At 42.6% G+C, this 19,124-nt stretch overlaps 2 protein-coding genes across 4 annotated transcripts in view; one reads left to right on the top strand and one right to left on the bottom strand.

Moving 5' to 3' along the window:
* slc38a6 (solute carrier family 38 member 6) overlaps positions 1-1,876 on the bottom strand; it is an 11,397-nt gene extending 9,521 nt beyond the window's left edge. The window contains exon 1 of the mRNA XM_033026451.1: positions 1,760-1,876. Coding sequence (XP_032882342.1) covers positions 1,760-1,813 — 54 coding nt within the window. The 5' untranslated portion in view covers positions 1,814-1,876. The remainder of the gene's footprint in view (positions 1-1,759) is intronic.
* On the top strand, positions 1,876-19,124 carry trmt5 (tRNA methyltransferase 5). Of its 3 annotated transcripts, XM_033027425.1 has the most exons (6): positions 1,915-1,958; positions 2,869-3,011; positions 7,084-7,727; positions 8,054-8,178; positions 15,142-15,787; positions 18,737-19,124. In XM_033027425.1, the coding sequence occupies exons 2-6, from the start codon at positions 3,004-3,006 to the stop codon at positions 18,811-18,813; spliced, it is 1,500 nt and encodes a 499-aa protein (XP_032883316.1). In that variant the 5' UTR covers positions 1,915-1,958; positions 2,869-3,003; the 3' UTR covers positions 18,814-19,124. The 3 variants fall into 3 exon arrangements, with proteins under 3 accessions (XP_032883313.1, XP_032883316.1, XP_032883314.1); XM_033027422.1 differs by lacking the exon at positions 2,869-3,011 and having other exon boundaries at positions 1,876-1,958; XM_033027423.1 differs by lacking the exon at positions 1,915-1,958 and having other exon boundaries at positions 2,795-3,011.

The following is a 19,124-nucleotide window of genomic DNA, read 5'->3' as shown; positions in this document are numbered from 1 at the left end:
ATGGAGCCCCATGGTGACCGAATGCGTCCTGTCGGTGGCAGCGGCCTGTAGAAAGAGCTGGTCCCAGTGGCTACGATGTGAGCCTTAACAACAGCTATGTCAACCTGACTGTACGGTGGATGAAAAATGGCTCGCTAGTGCGCCTTGCAAGCAGGGGGTGGCATCAGAAGCCAGAGTTATAAATGGCAGGGGAGGTGGTGCAAGCCAGGGGTGGAGTCGGTAGGTCAATCCGCTATAATCAAAATCCATTAGAAAGGGACTCGTTAAAACAAAGATTTCCAGTATAGGAGCCCGAAAACTATTACCTCCAGGTTCAGGAACAACTTCTTTCCAACAACCATCAGGCTACTAAATATTATAAATAAATTCCAAACTATGAACGGTCTTGATTTCACTAGAGCCTTCTAGGTTTTGGTTTGTTTTTCATTAATATTGTTTTGTTTTTAAATTGAACTTATTTTTCTTGTTTATTTTTTATTATATTATCTATCGAGTGCTATGTTTACAGACCTGTTATGTTGCTGTAACTATGAATGTCATTGTTCCATTTCAGTACCTATGACAATTAAACATATGACTCGCGACTCATCTATCACTTGTCAGGCTTTGTCCCATCTCCAGCTCTCTTTTCCATCTTTTTCCCCCTACTACAATCAATCTAAAGAAGGGTCCCAATCCCAAATGTCTTCTGTCCATTTCCCTCCAAAGAAACTGCCCGATCCACTGAGTTCCCTTAACGTTTTTTTTTGCTCAAGATTCCAGCATCTGCAGACGATCCAGCCAAATCGGGAGAGACATGGAGAACAGGGGAGATAAAAGACTTTGCCTTCCATCACAGTGAGTCCACTGTGATGGATGTTTGTGTGAATTAAATTGTGTGTATGTCTAGGAAATTGTCTTTGTTTGTATGGCTGTGGAAACAGAATACAACATAAATTGTATTGTATTGTATCTACCCCCCCCCCCCCCCCCCCCCCCCCCCCCCCCCCCCCGGAACCTCTGGAACCTCAAATTGGTTTTTGCTCAAGGCCTTCAAGTGGGACTTGAAATTAGAATTCAAAGATTCACAAAATAGCACTACAAATCTGAGTAGTGCTGAGTTAATGATAAAGGCTGATGACCTTGCAGAAAGAACTGACAAGTTCTGATAAAAACAGAAGTCAATTACTTGGGTGGAAAATAAACTGCAGATGCTGGAATCTTGAGCAACACACCAAGTGCTGGATGAACTCAGCGGGTCGGGCAGCAGCTGTGAGGGGAATGGACAAACGCCATTTCGCGTTGGTCGGCTGAAGAAGGCTCCCCACCCGGAACGTCGTCTGTCTATTTCCATCATAGTTGCCGCCTGACCCGCTGAGATCCTCAAGCACTTTGTGGAAAAGACACTAGAGTACAGATTAAAAGAGCGGCAAAGGAATTAATCCCAGATCTTAGTTATAATGCTACTTCTCACATGTGCAATAAGGATCAGAAAATTGTTTTTCAAAATAACTATTTCGTTACATTATTGCTGCAAGTTGATAGGTGTTTAATCGGCTGTACAAAGTCTGGATTTAAATCAGCAGGTCTCTGCAGAGAATGAGCCGAAACTTCACCCATTCCTTCTCTCCAGAGACGCTGCCTGTCCCGCTGAGCTACACCAGCATTTTGTGTCTATCCTCAGTGTAAACCAGCATCTGCAGTTCCTTCCGACACACATGTCTCTCCAGAGAGAGACGGCACAACGTCAAGTCTGTCGTTTCATGTTGAACACACTTACATCTCTCGGGAGTAACTGCTCCTCCAACGCACTATCGTGTAACTCGCTCCCCATCGCACCGACTACTCGCCCGACCTGGAGTCTCCGCACCAAAGGGGCACGGTCACGTGACAGACCGTCAGCTGACCGGCGGCGCCGCGCGCCTCTTGATGACGCTTCCGCTGCGAAGGCTCGTGCTGCTGCGGGAGGTCGGCATGAGGTGAGTGAGGGCTCGTGTGGTGGTCGCCTGGCAACCGGTCCTGGGGGCGAGCTGGACCCCACTGCCTTGGGGAAGGGTCGCCTGGCAACCGGTCCTGGGGGCGAGCTGGACCCCACTGCCTTGGGGAAGGGTCGCCTGGCAACCGGTCCTGGGGGCGAGCTGGACCCCACTGCCTTGAGGAAGGGTCGCCTGGCAACCGGTCCTGGGGGCGAACTGGACCCCACTGCCTTGGGGAAGGGTCGCCTGGCAACCGGTCCTGGGGGCGAGCTGGACCCCACTGCCTTGGGGAAGGGTCGCCTGGCAACCGGTCTTGGGGGCGAGCTGGACCCCACTGCCTTGGGGAAGGGTCGCCTGGCAACCGGTCTTGGGGGCGAGCTGGACCCCACTGCCTTGGGGAAGGGTCGTCTGGAAACCGTCCCTCATAGCGCTCGCTAGATGAAGGGGAAGGGTCGTCTGGAAACCGTCCCTCATAGCGCTCGCTGGATGAAGGGGAAGGGTCAGGGTCGTCTCGAAACTTCCCTTGGAGTGCGCTCCAGCTGAACCTTCCACCCCCGCCCTTGAGGAGCGGGGATCAGACCCCAGGCTGTACCGGGACGGGCTTGATTCGGTTCCAAGTGCGGCGAGTTCATATTAACGTGTCAGGCAGCATCCGTGGAGGGAGGCGGACAGTCCCTTGGATCTACTCAAGCTCGTCTGTCCAGTTCCTTCCCACAGACGCCGCCTTACCCACTGAGTTATTGGGTCTCGACACGAAACGTCACCCATTCATTCTCTCCAGTGATCAATCAGACCCAGAGTTGCTGCCTGGCCCGCTGAGTTACTCCAGCGTTCTGTGTTTATCTTCGGTTTAAACCGGCATCTGCAGTTCATTCCTACACGAGTCCCTTCAACAGTTGTTTTATTGTTTCAGATTCCAGCATCTGCAGTCTCTTGTGTCTCCACGGAGAGGAAAGTGGTTTTAGGACGTTAATCGCTCATTGCCTATGCAACACTCAGACATAGACTTTTCCCACCATCTGTTGTGAACATTACTGTAAATGTGCGAATGATACGGTAATTAATGCCCATCTGTTGTCACCCAGAGTATTTGGTGGGTGGCTTTATTCATGTGCCTCTAAGGTGATTCCAGGCTAGAAGTTCCAAACAATTGGATTTGGTGAGATTTTTAGAGGTTTTGGAGGAGGAGGATGCATTAATATACTTAGTGAGTTGCTGTCGTCCTATAATATACATTGTACGATATACAAGCTTTGCGGGGGTCTATATGGAGCTAAGTAGCACAAATACTAATAAAGATCTTGATAGTTTTTATTTTGGTCTTAAAGCTGCACCAATCCAGACTCTTGACTTCTTACAGATGGTGAAGAAATGAAACACCAAGAGCCATGTGTTCCAAAGCAATGTAGCCACGGTGTTGATATGATTGATCTAGATAAGGCTCAAAAGTGTTTAATTGTCATGCACTGAGAATTGAACAATTAAATCCTTGCTTGTTAAAGCTTTACATACCCATTAACGCAGGAACATAATGGCTAATAATCACAATAATCAATAATAAAACAAAATTAATGATCATTAATACTGTTAGCCAAACCATAATAGTGTCTATTTTGTTTATTGTTTCTTAAATAGCAGTTCCCCAAAAGGTTAGTTTACATAGCATGAAAAACAAAGCTGCAAATGCTGGAAATTTGAATTGAAAACAGAAAATGTTGCAAAAACTCAGCAGTTCAGGCAGCATATATGGTAAAGGAAGTAGTCAATGTTTTGGGTCTGAGACCCTTCATCAGGATTCATCTTTACTTGGCAGAACATCGCTTCAGATATGAAATGTTGACTTTTTTCCCCCCCCACATTTTCCCCCCCACAAGTTTACATGCATGTTTTGTCAAGCCATTCTTTGTGTTCTTTGCAAGATGAATGCATCCAGATTTAAACCATTTTAATAGAGTAAGGAAATGAATGCATACTTGAACTATTGGAAGCATTGGTGATGATCTGAGACACAGAGAGTGTATGGGGTCCTGAGTGTATGGGGTTCATCACACAGAGGTGTATGGGATCCTGAACGGAAATAAGGCAACAAAGGAGGACATGCAGAAAAAGAAGGTGCTATTTAGAAGGAAAGTGGGTGTGGGGAAGAATAAACTACAAAGTGTAGGCAAGTGGCCCCTGCAGTGGGCAGTATAAGATTGGGAACCTGTGTTCGGCATTGCCATCATTTTGGGTCCATTGACCGTTGTGGGGTTGGCAGGGGGAAAAGAAAAAGCTTACAATTTATAGCGTTTTTCACATCCCTTTCATAATGTTATTAAGCGTCTTGTAACCATGGCAGTACTTTTCAATTACGGTCTTGCATTCAATTTGTGAACAAAAAGAACTCAGACAATAACGTGATAAAAATCAGGTAATCAGTTTTAAACAATGAATATTGGCACTAAAACATTCAGGATAACTTCCCTGTCTTCTTCACAATCTTAGAAACTGAAAAATAGGTGCAGGAGTAGGCCATTCGGCCCTTTGAGCCTATCATTCAATATGATAATGGCTGATCATCTAAAATCAGTACTCCCCATTTTTTCGCCATATCCCTTGATTCCTTTAGCCCTAAGAGCTAAATCTAACTCTCTTGAAAACATCCAGTGAATTGGCCTCCACTGCCTTCTGTGGCAGAGAATTCCACAGATTCACAACTCTGGGTGAAGAGGGTTTTCCAGCGAATACAAGCCCATTCTTTCATCATATGTCAGTCCCGCCATCCCGGGAATTAACCTGGTGAACCCACGCTGCACCACCTCAATAGCAAGAATGTCCTTCCTCAAATTAGGAGACCAAATTGCACACAATACTCCATGTGCACTCTCACCAGAACTTCAGTAGGACCTCCTTTCTCCTAAACTCAAATCCTCTTGCAATGAAGGCCAACATGCCATTAGCTTTCTTCACTGCCTGCTGTACCTGCATGCTTACTTTCAGTGACTGATGTACATGCACACACAGGTCTCGTTGTACCTCTCCTTTTCCTAATCTGACACCATTCAGATAATAATCTTGCCTTCCTGTTCTTTCCACCAAAGTGGATAAACTCACATTTATCCGCATTATACTGCATCTGCCATGCATCTGCCCACTCACCCAACCTATCCAAGTCAACCTGCAGCCTCATAGTATCCTCATCCCAGCTCACACTGACACCCAGCTTTGTCATCCGCAAACTTGGAGATGTCCCATTTAATTCCCTCATCTAAAACGTTAATATATATTATAAATAAATGGGGTCCCAGCACCGAGCCTTGCGGCACCCCACCAGTCACTGCCTGCATTCTGAAAAGGACCCGTTAATTCCTACTTTTTGCTTCCTGTCTGCCAACTAGTTCTCTATCAATGTCAATACCCTACCCCCAATTCCATGTGCTCTAATTTTGCACACTAATCTCTTGTGTGGTACCTTGTCCAAGTCCAGATACACCACATCCTCTGGCTCTCCCTTATCCATTCTACTTGTTACATCCTCAAAAAAATTCCAGAAGATTAGTCAAGCATGATTTCCCCTTCATAAATTCATGGTGACTTTGACCGATCCAGTTACTGCTTTCCAAATGCGCTGCTATAACATCTTTAATAATCGACTCAAGCATCTTCCCCACTATCGATGTAAGGCTAACTGGTCTATAAATCCACGTTTTCTCTCTCCCTCTTTTCTTTAAAAGTGGAGTTACATCGGCTACCCTCCAGTCCACAAGAACTAATCCAGAATTGGGAGAACATTGGAAAATGATCACCGATGCATCCACGATTTCTAGGGCCACCTCCTTGAGTACTCTGGGATGCAGACCATCAGGTCCTGGGAATTTATCTGCCTCCAGTCCCAATCGTTTATCAAACACCATTTCCTGACTAATGTGGATTCCCTCCCACTAGATCCTTGGTCCCCTAGTATTTCTGGTAGATTGTTTGCGTCTTCCTTTGTGAAGACAGAACCAAAGTATATGTTTAACTGTTTTGCCATTTCTTTGTTTCCTATTATAAATTCACCTGTCTCTGATTGTAAGGGACCTAAATTTGTCTTCACTAATCTTTTCCTTTTTACATATATAAATATGTCCAGCTGAAATCATATCATGAGATGTCTTATGTCCACCTGAAGAACAGGACTAATGCCCCATCTGAAAGGTGCTCCCACCTAACAGTACAGGACCCTCTTACTACTGAACTGGTGTATTAGACAACCCTTGTTCCCAGAAAACTCAGAGTCAAAGCCATAGCAAGTTAGCAGAGTAGAAACGAGGAAAGGAAATTATGAAAGCAGAAGGAAAGAACTCAATGTGTTTAGTTGGACTGTCCTTAAAGTGTGGGTAAATCTTCAGCTGAAGCCAAAGGATAGATTAATTGCATAGTTATAGGAAATAGAATTCCTTGACCAATGTGGTGGGAACATTGGAGTAAAAAATGAGTCTTTCCAGAAAGTTGGCTGTTGAAGTGAGCAGGCTTAAATTTGATGCTAGTTGACAGCCAATCCCCTGAATAGACATTGCATATTAGATACGAGTCATCTGAATGAGAGAAAAACTGCAAGCAAAGTTGATAGACTTTGTTTGGACAAGAACAAGAAGGAATACTGATAGAAAATCAGCATGCCGGATTATTGGGAACAAAGAATGCCCCACCCATTCTAGATGACTCTTGGATTCTCAAAGCAAAATCATTTGAAATGTCTTTAGCGAGCAATGGAGCATAAACCTGAAAGTCTTCCATGGCTTTTTAGAGAACCTATTTCATAAATATAACATTCTGCCAAGGGATATTTCAGTTTAGTCAATGTATTCCTTTGCATTCAATTTGACAAAAGTCTGGCCATTGAGCTGGTGATGCAGGATAGAAACATAGAAAATAGATGCAAGAGGAGGCCATTTGGCCCTTCGAGCCAGCACCGCCATTCATTGTGATCATAGCTGATCATCCACAATCAGTAACCCATGCCTGCCTTCTCCCCATATCCCTTGATTCCCCTAGCCCCTAAAGCTCTATCTAACTCTGGAGGTTTATTTTCAAAGTCAGTACCAAAGTTAACTGGGCCCAGATCATTACTGTGCTGTGACTGATGTTCAATCTTTTTTCAATTTAGGTTTCTTGTTCGCTTTAACAAGACATGGGCAAATGCTGTTTTAAGTACACCAGCTAAAAAATTGACACGGAGGGAGTGGTATAGTTTTACTCCAGTAAAATCTCAGCACTTTCCTGGACAGTGGGTTTCCACGGACAATATCCCTGAATTAGGCATGATGTCAGTCCAGAACCCTGAAGAGGTCATTGATCTTGACTTGCCTCCTGCAGCAGTCCGTGGCATGACTCAGCTAAACAGGGACTTGTTTCAGAAAACTGTTGCACTTCCAGCTCTTAAAGTAAGAAAGGAATTAATAAACAAAGTCATGAAACCATTGAGAAATGTAGCAATAAAAAGACCGGGACTGAAGCGTGTAATTGAAGATTCAGAAGATGAAATTTACAGACTAATTTTGTTGGACCCAGACAAAATATCTTGCTTGGAATCTTTTGGAGCTTCGGAGAGAGCTGTTTTAAAGGAATATAATGTCGATCTTCAGGTTCGCAAGCACAATTTAATAATGACATACGAACATTTCAAATCTGAAGAGATTCTGAAGGCAGTTTTGCCGGTCGGACAAGACGTAACCACTGGATTTAGCAGAATCGGCCACATTGCCCACATGAATCTTCGAGATCATCAGCTTCCATACAAGCATTTGATTGGTAGGATCTAAATTTATTTGTTTTTGGAAGAAAAATAAAATGAAATAATTTTTTTGTAAGAAAAGTTCTATTTAAAGGAAACATTGCTGTATGGATAACATAAAATCCTTCTGTAGAAAATGAGTAATACAAGTTTCTACATCTATTGATTATTAGTATTTCTTAAAAATATTTACATTATTCTTGTTAATTATGTTTTGAAGTTTATGTTTGTAAGTAACACGCTTTAGGTTTTCCTATATTAAAAATAGATGCAGAGTTATCAAAAAGCCTGGATTGAAGTACATACCATCCTTAACTAAATTGCCAACAATTTTGTTTCTTAGGTCAAGTTATAATGGATAAGAATCCTGGAATAACTTCAGTAGTTAATAAACTTAATATTATTGACAACACTTACCGTAATTTCCAGATGGAAATACTAGCTGGGGAAGACAATATGATAGCAACGGTAAGAATATTAAATTTCATTTTAGTTGTTTCCCAGTAATGTTTGTTTAAAATTGCACTTTTTCTTCAAATTTTGGGGGGATGGGAATTTTTAACAGGTGCAATTAAAGCATCTTGAAAAAGGTGATGGCCAGTATTTTCAGAGAAATGTAAATTATAAAGCTCGTGTGCAGGTGGTGTGCTGTAGGTTCTTTGACATGTATTAAATTAATTTAAACAAAAAAAAGTTCAGCATTGAATAATCATCGCATTGCCCAAGAGGAAAGTCACTTCAGTATCCAAAGCAATAAGGTCTCCAATTAAAATGTGTGAGAGGAAGAGATGACCAACATTTTATCATTCAAATTACTCTATCCACTACAAATGAACATTCTCATTCTGTATGATTGTACAGATAGTAATGTTTAATTATTACTTATGCACATATGTGGTTGGTTGTTTATGCAAGGCCGTTTTAGACAATAGACAATAGGAGCAGGAATGAGCCATTCGATGTGATCATGGCTGATCATCCCCAATCAGTACCCTGTTCCTGCCTTCTCCCCATATCCCCGACTCTGCTATCTTTAAGAGCCCTATCTAGCTCCCTCTTGAAAGTATCCAAAGAACTGGCCTCCACTGAGGCAGAGAATTCCACAGACTCACAACTCTCTGTGAGGAAAAGTGTTTCCTCGTCTCCGTTCCTAATGGCTTACCTCTTATTCTTAAACTGCGGCCCCTGGTTTTGATTGTCGGGGAGCAACAGTAAAACCTACATTATCCGTTGAATTAACATTCATCTTATTTCCAACTTGGGAATAGAATGATGCAGTACATCTGGAAAAAAAACAATATACTGAAGCTCATATTCAGGTTGCAGTACAACTTGAAGTAAATGTTTAGTTAAAATCTGAATTTCTTATTTTGCATTTCATTCTGAATTAGCTTAATTTGGAATGAAATTGTATACAATTTATATAGAAACTTGATACAGGTTGGCAATTTGAAAAATAGAACAATATCTGACTGTCCAGCCTGACAATTGTAGGTAACATTTTGAAGATATGATAGATATGAAGAATCCATAATTTACTGTAAGATGCAGAACATTTGATGAAATATAGTTAAGATAACAGTTTCCTACCATATCCTGAGAAGCTACTGGAGGAGCACTTTCACAATGTATTGCTTGGCCAGTGGAGAATATCAAATAGGAACAATCATTTTCAAACAGTAAGTACAGTGCCCTCCATAATGTTTGGGACAAAGACCCGTCATTTATTTATTTCCCTCTGTATTCCACAAGTTGATATTTGTAATAGAAAAAAAATCACATGTGGTTAAAGTGCACATTGTCAGATTTTAATAAAGCCAATTGTTTATACATTTTGGTTTCACCATGTTGAAATTACAGCAGTGTTTATACATAGTCCACCCATTTCAGGGCACCATAATGTTTGGGACACAGCAATGTCATGTGAATGAAAGTAGTCATGTTTAGTATTTTGTTGCATATTCTTTGCATACAATGACTGTTTGAAGTCTGCGATTCATGGACCTCACCAGTTGGTGGGTGTCTTCTCTGGTGATGCAACGCCAGACCTGTATTGCAGCCATCTTTAGCTTATGCAGGATTTGGGGGCTAGTCCCCTTCAGCTTTCTCTTCAGCATATAAATGGCATGCTCAATTGGGTGATTGACTTAGCCACTGGCCCCATAGCAGAAACGTCCACGTCGCGGGCTGGAAACTGGAAGCATCCTGAGCTAATTCTGCTACCACCATCATCTATGATTGATTATTCAAGATGGCTGGAAACTGGAAGCATCCTGAGCTAATTCTGCTACCACCATCATCTATGATTGATTATTCAAGATGGCTGGAAACTGGAAGTATCCTGAGCTAATTGTGCTACCACCACCACTATGATTGATCATTCAAGATGGCCGCGACGTTGTGTTTGGCTGCCCGTCGTCTCCCGTCTGGACAAAGCCCCGAACAAGGAAACCTCAACCGTTCGTATGACCTGCAGTCAATGCTGGTCTACGAACGGCAAACACTTCTCGACATCCGAGCCTCAGTCGTCGAGGTCTTCATCCAAGGCCCCAGACAAAGCCCTGGACAGAGCTCCGGACTGAGCCCTGGACAAAGCTTCCTCTACCGCTCGCTCCTCGCTCGCCTCCCGGTGGGTGTACGGGCTCAGCCTTGCGGCCACCGCCGCTCACGCCAAGCCAGGAGGCGGAGTAAACGCGCGGGCGCCCTGGAAAGGTTGAAGACTCTCGCCCACGCCCGTTCGATATCAGCTTACCTCACCCAGCGCTGTGAAGACAGATCTGGTCGGCCCTCCCGCTCCATCCATCGGCGGCCCCTCAAGCCCAGGAATGCCTCTCTCTGGTCGATCTTCCCGGTCCCCGGTCTGTCTGGCCCCCAGCCAGGCCATGTGTGAAACGCAGGGGCGTGGTCTCCCTGAACCTCCGCCCACTGGCGTGGGGAGCCGCTACCGGACCACAACTCACCTGCAGTCCCTGCTAAAGTGGCCCTGATCAACGCGAGATCCTTGCTGAACAAAACCTTCATCCTCAATGACTTCTTCACCGCACGTGGATTGGACTTCCTACTGATCACAGAAACCTGGCTTAATCCTGGTGAGCTTGCTCCACTCGTGGAACTCTGTGTTTAAGAAACATTTCAACTGCCGCCTCCTGAACGCTGATCATTTCTCCAGTTTTGAACATCAACTAATCATAGTTGATCTAATCTGGCCACTTTTAATAGTTCTTGTGTATCGCCCACCAAAAATGCATAAAGACTTTATCTCACAATTTGCTGATCATATCGCCAGCTTGTTGCCCAAATTTGACTGGGTCCTGATTCTTGGTGACTTTAACATTCATATCTGCTATCCCACTAAGCCTCTTGTGAGTGAATTTATGAACCTGGTTGAGTCCTTCAATCTGACTCTACTCACCACTGGACCCACGCACAAGCTTGGCCATACACTCGACCTGGTGCTATCGTCTGGTCTCCCAATTTGTAATACAGAAATTATTGATGCCTGTCTATCTGATCATAGTACAATTATATTCGATGCATCTCTGCCTTTCTCTCCCTCAAAATCCCATCTTCCTGCTCGCTACTCCCACTACGTAAACTCTTCAACTGCCAGTAAGTTCTCTGAGGCTCTCATAGCCGTCCCCGACATCTGCACCATCGAGGCGTCTCCCCTCCATCTCAGCACTAACTACCTCATTTCTTTATTCAATACCACTTGCTCTTCTATCCTGGATTCTGTTGCTCCTCTTAAAATGAAATAGCCTAAGTTTAAAGGCTGGCCCTGGCTCAATGACACCACCAGAGCCCTAAGAAGAGAGTGCAGAAATTCAGAATGGAAGTACAAATCTGATGCTTCAAATTCCCTTTGAACTTCTGAGAAACAATCTTCTCAAATACCAGGAGGCAGTAAAGTCTGCAAGAACAAAATACTTTTCCGACCTCATTTCCAAAAACGCCCATAACACCAAGGTCCTTTTTAGTACAATTACATCTGTCATATGTCCTGCCCCCAGTACCAGCTTAGCTGGGTCCCCTGCTAAGTGTGAAGAATTTATTACATTTTTCACCAGCAAAGTTAAGAACATCAGATCGAATATTTTCCCTCCCATCCGTGACCTAGCTGTCTCATTGGTCTGTTCTTCTAAACTAGACTGTTTCCAACCTGTTACTCTACCCTCCCTTGTAAAGCTGGTCACCACCATGAAACCTGCGACCTGCCCCCTTGACGTTGTCCCCTCTGCCCTTCTGAAGGATGTCATTGCAATAGCCGGTCCCAGCATCCTCTCTATCATCAACAGTTCTCTGGTAACTGGCACTGTTCCAACCTGCCTCAAGCACGCGGTGGTCCAGCCCCTCCTGAAAAAACCTAACCTAGACCCCACCATACCTAGCAACTACAGACCTATTTCCAAACTGCCTTTCCTTTCAAAAGTCCTTGAAAAGGTAATTTTGAGTCAACTTATGGCTTTCCTTTACCAAAATACTATCCATGAAACTTTCCAATCAGGTTTCAGGGCCCACCACAGCACAGAGTCTGCCTTGTTGAAGGTACGTAACGACCTACTTCTTACCATTGACTCCGGCGACTGTGCAATCCTGCTCCTTCTTGACCTCAGCGCAGCATTTGATACAGTGGACTACACCATCCTAATTGACCGTCTCCGGTACGGGGTTGGTATTGATGGCACTGCCCTGAGCTGGTTCGTCTCCTACCTCAAAGATAGGAGTTTCTCTACAAACATATGCAACTCTTTCTCCTCCCCAGCTAGACTTTGCTGCGGGGTTCCACAAGGCTCCATCCTAGGCCCCATTCTCTTTTCTCTGTATATGCTCCCCTTAGGCCAAGTCATTCAAAGGCACGGCATTTCCTTCCACTGCTATGCAGACGATACACAACTCTATCTCCCCTTGAAGCCCAACAACCGATCTAATCTACTCAGCCTTATCCACTGCCTCGAGGATATAAAGTGTTGGATGGCCCAGAACTTCCTCCAACTAAACGAAAGTCTGAGGTCATCCTACTCGGCCCCTCTGACTCAATCAAAACGATAGCAGGCAGCCTAGGTAGCCTTACCCCATTACTCAAACCTCACGTCAAAAACCTTGGCGTGATATTTGACTCTGCAATGAAATTTGACAAACAAGTCAATGCCGTGGTAAAAGCTAGCTTCTTCCAGCTTCGGACGATAGATAAAATAAAACAATTCCTCCAATTTGACGGCCTCGAAAAGATCATCCACTCATTGATCTCCTCCCGCCTTGATTACTGCAATTCCCTTTACACTGGCATTAGCCAATCATCCCTGTCCCACCTGCAATTGGTCCAAAACGCCGCAACAAGACTCCTGACGGGCACCCGAAAAAGGGACCACATCACCCCGATTCTGGCCTCTCTCCACTGGCTCCCTATGCGGTTCCGAATCAATTTCTTTAACGGGCTCGCCCACACCTACATCAAAAATCTGCTTACCCACCATACCACCTCCAGGTCACTCAGATCGGCCGACTTGGGGTTACTGACCATCCCGCAATCTAGGTATAAGCTCAGGGGCGACCGCGCTTTTAGCGGTTGCATCTCCTAGACTATCGAACAGCATCCCTCTTCCCATCAGAACTGCCCCCTCCATCGACTCTTTTAAGTCTAGACTTAAAACTTATTTCTACTCTCAAGCCTTTCTTGAGGTCCTCTGAGGGAGCGCTGTATGTATCTATGTATGTATTGTTGATCTATGTACCACTGTTTGTAGCACGTTAGTACCTGCACCAATGTAAAGCACTTTGGTCAATGAGAGTTGTGTTTAAATGTGCTATAGAAATAAAATTGACTTGACTTGACTTGATCTATTGCGACAAGTGATGGCCTCTACTGATTGTCGCCGGAAGCTTGCATCCTTTTCAGGACGGACGATGACAGCGAGGGCAACATTTGCAACAAGATGGACATGAAAAGAAGAAGACTTGGCCACTCAAGAATTGACCATTTTTTATCTTTAAAGAAATCTTTTGTTACTTTAACAGTATATTTGGGATAATTGTCACTGTAGAATGAACCGCCGGCCAATGAGTTTTGAGGCATTTATTTGAACATGAGCAGATAGGATGTGTCTATACACTTCAGAATTCATTATGCTACTAGCATCAGCAGTTTTATCATGAATGAAGATAAGTGAGCCAGTACGTTCAGCAGCCATACATGCCCAGCCCATTACACCCCCACCACTGTGTTTCACAGATGAAGTGGTATGCTTTGGATCTTGGGCAGTTCCTTCTCTCCTCCATACTTTGCTCTTGCCATCACTCTGATATAAGTTAATCTTCATCCCATCTGCCCACAAGACCTTTTTCCAGAACTGTGGTTGCTCTTTTAAGTATTTCTTGGCAAACTAAGCTGGCCATCCTATTTTTGTAGCTAACCAGTGGTTTGCATCTTGCATTATAGCCTCTGTATTTCTGTTCCTGAAGTCTTCTGCAGACAGTGGCCATTGACAATAGATACAAGTATAGGCCATTCGGCCCTTCAACAATGTCATGTAAATTAAAGTAGTCATGTTTAGTATTTTGTTGCATATTCTTTGCATGCAATGAATGCTTGAAGTCTGCAATTCATGGACATCACCAGTTGCTGGGTGTTGACAAATCCACACTTGAAGAGAATTTCTGATCTGTCAGACAGCTGTTTAGGGATTTTTCTTTATTATAGAGAGAATTCTTCTGTCATCAGCTTTGGAGGTCTTCCTTGGTCTTCCTTGGCCTGCCAATCCTTTTGCGATTAGTAAGCTCACCAGTGCTCTCTTTCTTCTTAATGATGTTCCAAACAGTTGATTTTGATAAGCCTAAGGTTTGGCTGATGTCTCCAACAGTTTTATTCTTGTTTCTCAGTCTCATAATGGCTTCTTTGATTTTCATTAGCACAACTTTGGTCCTCATGTTGATAAACAGTAATAAAAGTTTCCAAATGTGATGGAAAGACTGGAGGAAAGACTAGGTGCTGTGAGCTCTCTTATAACTGCATTAAGGAGACAATTATTACGCACCTGAGCAATTACAAACATCTGTGAATCCATGTGTCCCAAACATTATGGTGCCCTGAAATGAGGGGGGGGGGGGGGGGGGGGGGGGGGGACTATGTAGAAACACAGCTGCAATTTCTACATGGTGAATACAAAATGTATAAAAATTGCCTTTTTTTAAATCTGACAATGTGCACTTTAACCACGTGTGATTTTTTTCTATTACAAATCTCAAATTGTGGGGTGCTGAAGCAAATAAATAAATGATAGGTCTTTGTCCCAAACATTATGTTGGGCACTGTAGGTAAATTACGGTTAGAATTATAGAAAGGATTATTTTTGGAACTGTTTTAATAGTACATTATAATAACTTAGTTTACCTTGTACCAGCACAAAGTATTGAATATAATTTGTCTGTTCATAGGTCAAGGAGAACAACATAATGTATGAATTTGATTTTTCCAAAGTGTATTGGAATCCTCGGCTCAGCACTGAACATGGTCGAATAGTTGATCTTCTAAAAGCTGGAGATGTAGTGTATGATGTTTTTGCTGGCGTTGGACCTTTTGCTATTCCAGCAGCAAAGAAGAATTGCAAAGTAATGGCAAATGATCTTAACCCAGAGTCTTATAAATGGTTGGTCCATAACTGCAAGGTGAACAAAGTAAATGAAAAAGTACAGACATTTAATCTGGATGGCAGGGACTTTATCATGGGCCCGCTGAAAGATGATTTAGCAAAACAAACTGAAGCAATTGCTTTGAACAGAACATCTATTCATATCATTATGAATCTGCCTGGTATGGCTATTGAGTTCCTGGATGCCTTCAGACAACTATTGGAGGAGCCGTGCACAGCTAATGCATTACCCACTGTCCATTGCTACAGTTTCTCCAAGTGTGATGAACCTGCCAAAGATGTTCAGAGAAGTGCGGAACATTTCTTAAAAACCTCCTTAGAAGAACATTTCTCTGTCCATTTAGTTCGTAATGTGGCCCCAAACAAGGAAATGATGTGTATCAGTTTTAAGATCCCTGTTAAAGTATTATGCAGAAATCTTATGGTAAAAGGTCAGTAACTCCATGGCACTATCTATTCTAATTTTACAGTTTCCAAATTTATGATCAGATTTATCATTGCATAATAAGTTGAACTGTCAATAGTTGAACATTTATATGGGAATCAGAAAAGTACTTTATTCTCCTATACCACTGCAAAAAATTATTTCTACAAATTCTGGGGCTGGTTTTAGAAAGAATGCTGCTAAACATTTCTGTAAATGCCCCAAGGACTTGCATTTGTTCTCATACTAACCAAAAGTTAAAGATGTGATTAATTTAACCTTTAATTTCATGACCTTTTAATACAAAATGTATTTATTCTCTTGTTATAAATTAGTTCCATATTTTAAATGTTGCGGTAGCCACATAATCAAAAAAATATATATATTTTACTGTACTAGATTTGATTTCTATAAGTGAAGCTTTGAATGGATATGGATATTTCCTTTTTATTTTATTCCCACTTTGGATCTACTGCAATGACCTGTCAGGAGCAGAAAAAAAATTTGGAAGAAAATTTGCTATATTTTATTTCTTCTGCAGAAAATTATTAGAATATAGAACAGTACAGCACAAGAACAGACTTTTTGGCCCACAATGTCTGTGCCGAACATGATGCCAAGACCATCTCTTATCTATCAGTGCATCATAATCCATATCCCTCCATTTTCATATCCAAAAGTCTCTTACATGCCACTACCATATCTGCCTCAGCTACCAAACACAGCAGCATTTACCACCTTCTGCATGTAAATACAAAACTTACCTCACATCTCCTTTAAAACATTGGTCTTCTCACCTTAAAGCCATGCTCTCTAGTATTTGATTTTTTTTTCCATCTTGAGAAAAAGGTCCTGATGTGTCTACCCAATCTATGCCCCTCATTATTTTTTTAATACTTCTATTCACTCATAATCTCCGATGTTCCACAGGTAAAAATTCAAATATGTCCAACCTACCCACTGCTCCAGGCATCATTCTGGTAAACCTCCTCTGCACCCTTTCCAAAACCAACACAACCTTCCTGTAATGGGGTGACCAGAATTGCACGCAATGCTCCAAATGTTGCCTAACCAGTCTTATAAAGCTGCATCATGATTTCCTGACTCTTATGCACAATGCCCTGACCTGTTAAAGCCATACCACACCATACGCCTCCTTTACCATTCTGTCTACTTGTGTTGCCACTTTCAGCGACCCTCTATACATCTATGCTGTTGTGTCATGCCATTAATTGTATATTTCCCCTTACATTTGACATCCCCGCAAAGTGCAACATCTCGCACTTTCTCAGATTAAACTTCATTTCTCCGCTCTTTTCTGTAGCTGATCTATATCCCAAGGTATACCTCGACAGTCTTCCTTACAGTCCCAGATTTCAGAAATCTTGGTGTTATGCGCAAACGTATTACTTATCAACCTGTCTACCTCTCAATCTCCAGCCTAAATATTGTCCTTCCGCCACAACCCTGTGTCCTCTTTGATTGGGCCAATTCTGAATCCATACAACAAAATCACCGTTAATCCTGTGTATTTTAAACTTCTGAATCAGTGTACGATGATGGACTTTAAATGCCTCACTAAAATCAATGTAGACAACATCCACTGCTCTGCCCTCATCGATTACCTTTGTCATTTCCTCAAAAAACTCTATTAAGTGAGTAACCCTGGACAAAGCCCTAATGGCAAATGCAATGTTAGCATTTATTTCGAGAGGGCTAGAATACAAAAACAGGGGTGTAAAACTGAGGCTTTATAAGGCACTAGTCAGACCACATTTGGTGTATTGTGAACAGTTTTGGGCCCATATCTGAGGAAGGGTGTGCTGGCATTGGAGAGGGTCCAAAGGAAGTTTATGAGAACGATCCCAGGAGTGATTGGGTTAACATATGACATGTTTGAAGGCATTGGGCAGGTACTCGCTGCAGTTTTGAAGGATGATGGGGATCCTCATTGAAACTTACCGAATAGTGAAAGGACAGGGTAGAGTGAATGTGGAATAAAAGGAAATACCTTTTAGAAAGGAGATAAGTCTTTAGCCAGAGAGTGATGAATTTGTTGAATTCATTGCTACAGACAGTTATGGAGGCCTAGTCAATGGATATTTTTAAGACTTGATTAGTAAGGGTGTCAGGTTATGAAGTAAATGGTGGAGAATGGGGTTGAGAGAGAAAAATAGATCCGCTGGGATTGAATGGCATGGACTTGATGAGTCAGACGGCTTAATTCTGCTCCTATAACTTGAGAACTTATGAATGATAATTGGGCTTATTGGCCTAATTGAGCCTTGATTGTCCTTAATTAACCATTATCCTCTAAATGGGAGTAAATCCTATGCCGAAGAATCCTTGTAAATACTTCCCTACCACGGACGTGAGGTTTACCGGCCCATAATTCCCTGGCTTCTCTCTCCTTCCCTTTTTATATTAAAGGAACAATATCAGTTACTCTACAGTCCTCTGGAACCTTGTCAATGACCGGCAAAGACAAAGATCTTTCTCAAGGCTCGTGCAATCTCCTCTCTTGCCTCTCTTGATAGCCTGGGATATATCCATCTTAATGCTCTTCAGGAGCCCCAACAACTCCAACTTCTTTATCTCAAACTGCCCTTGCATATTATTGTTCTCCACATTTATCTCACTGTCTTCCTTTCCTTCCCTTTGGTGAAAACAGATGAAAATGTATTATTTATTAACGTGTACATTGAGGATGTTAGGTTCAAGATTCCCACTATCAAGCTAATATTTTGCTGCGAGCAATTGTTGCCTAGCCACAATTAAAGCAGATTTAAATTCAAGTGTGTTATAATGCAGCAGAAGAACGTGAGAGATTATTAAAAATATTCAAGAGATTGCAGATCAAAATGAATGTTTTTTTTTGATTACTCTTGTAAGTTTTATTTTGGCTACAGCTTAGTAATTCTGTCATTAATGTGCAATTTTCTTTTCAACTTCCCAGACAATACTGAGGAGCCAGCTCCAAAACGCCTTCGGTCTGAAGACGCTACTGTTGCAGTGGACTACAGTGACTTGTGATAAACGAGCAGCTTCATTTTTAGCTGTTAAGAAACTGAATACAGTGCAATTTAATTGCCAGTCAGTGAAAGGAATCTAAGAATGTTTGCATCATTTCCTGGTCTCCCTTCTGGTCGTGACTTGCTTCTATAAACAGCCAGTGATTTGTTATAATGGGGATTGGAGTCCTCTCAAGGGCTCACTTTACTTGCTCGCTATGATGGTTTTTCCACTGTGAATATTGAATTCTGTCATATTAATAAGTAACCAATGGAAAATCTTGACTCAAACAGCACCATTAGAACTGCAAATAAAACTTTCACAAAATTGCA

This window comes from Amblyraja radiata, chromosome 9, assembly GCF_010909765.2.
Source record: "Amblyraja radiata isolate CabotCenter1 chromosome 9, sAmbRad1.1.pri, whole genome shotgun sequence".
Classification (NCBI taxonomy): domain Eukaryota; kingdom Metazoa; phylum Chordata; class Chondrichthyes; order Rajiformes; family Rajidae; genus Amblyraja; species Amblyraja radiata.
This window is presented reverse-complemented; position numbering and strand designations above follow the sequence as displayed.

Coding starts and splice junctions, on each gene's coding strand:
- trmt5 (XM_033027422.1), top strand. CDS start 1,909: ATGACGCTTCCGCTGCGAAGGCTCGTGCTGCTGCGGGAGGTCGGCATG. Junction 8,179..15,141: donor AAGACAATATGATAGCAACG/GTAAGAATATTA, acceptor GTCTGTTCATAG/GTCAAGGAGAACAACATAAT. Junction 15,788..18,736: donor CAGAAATCTTATGGTAAAAG/GTCAGTAACTCC, acceptor TCAACTTCCCAG/ACAATACTGAGGAGCCAGCT.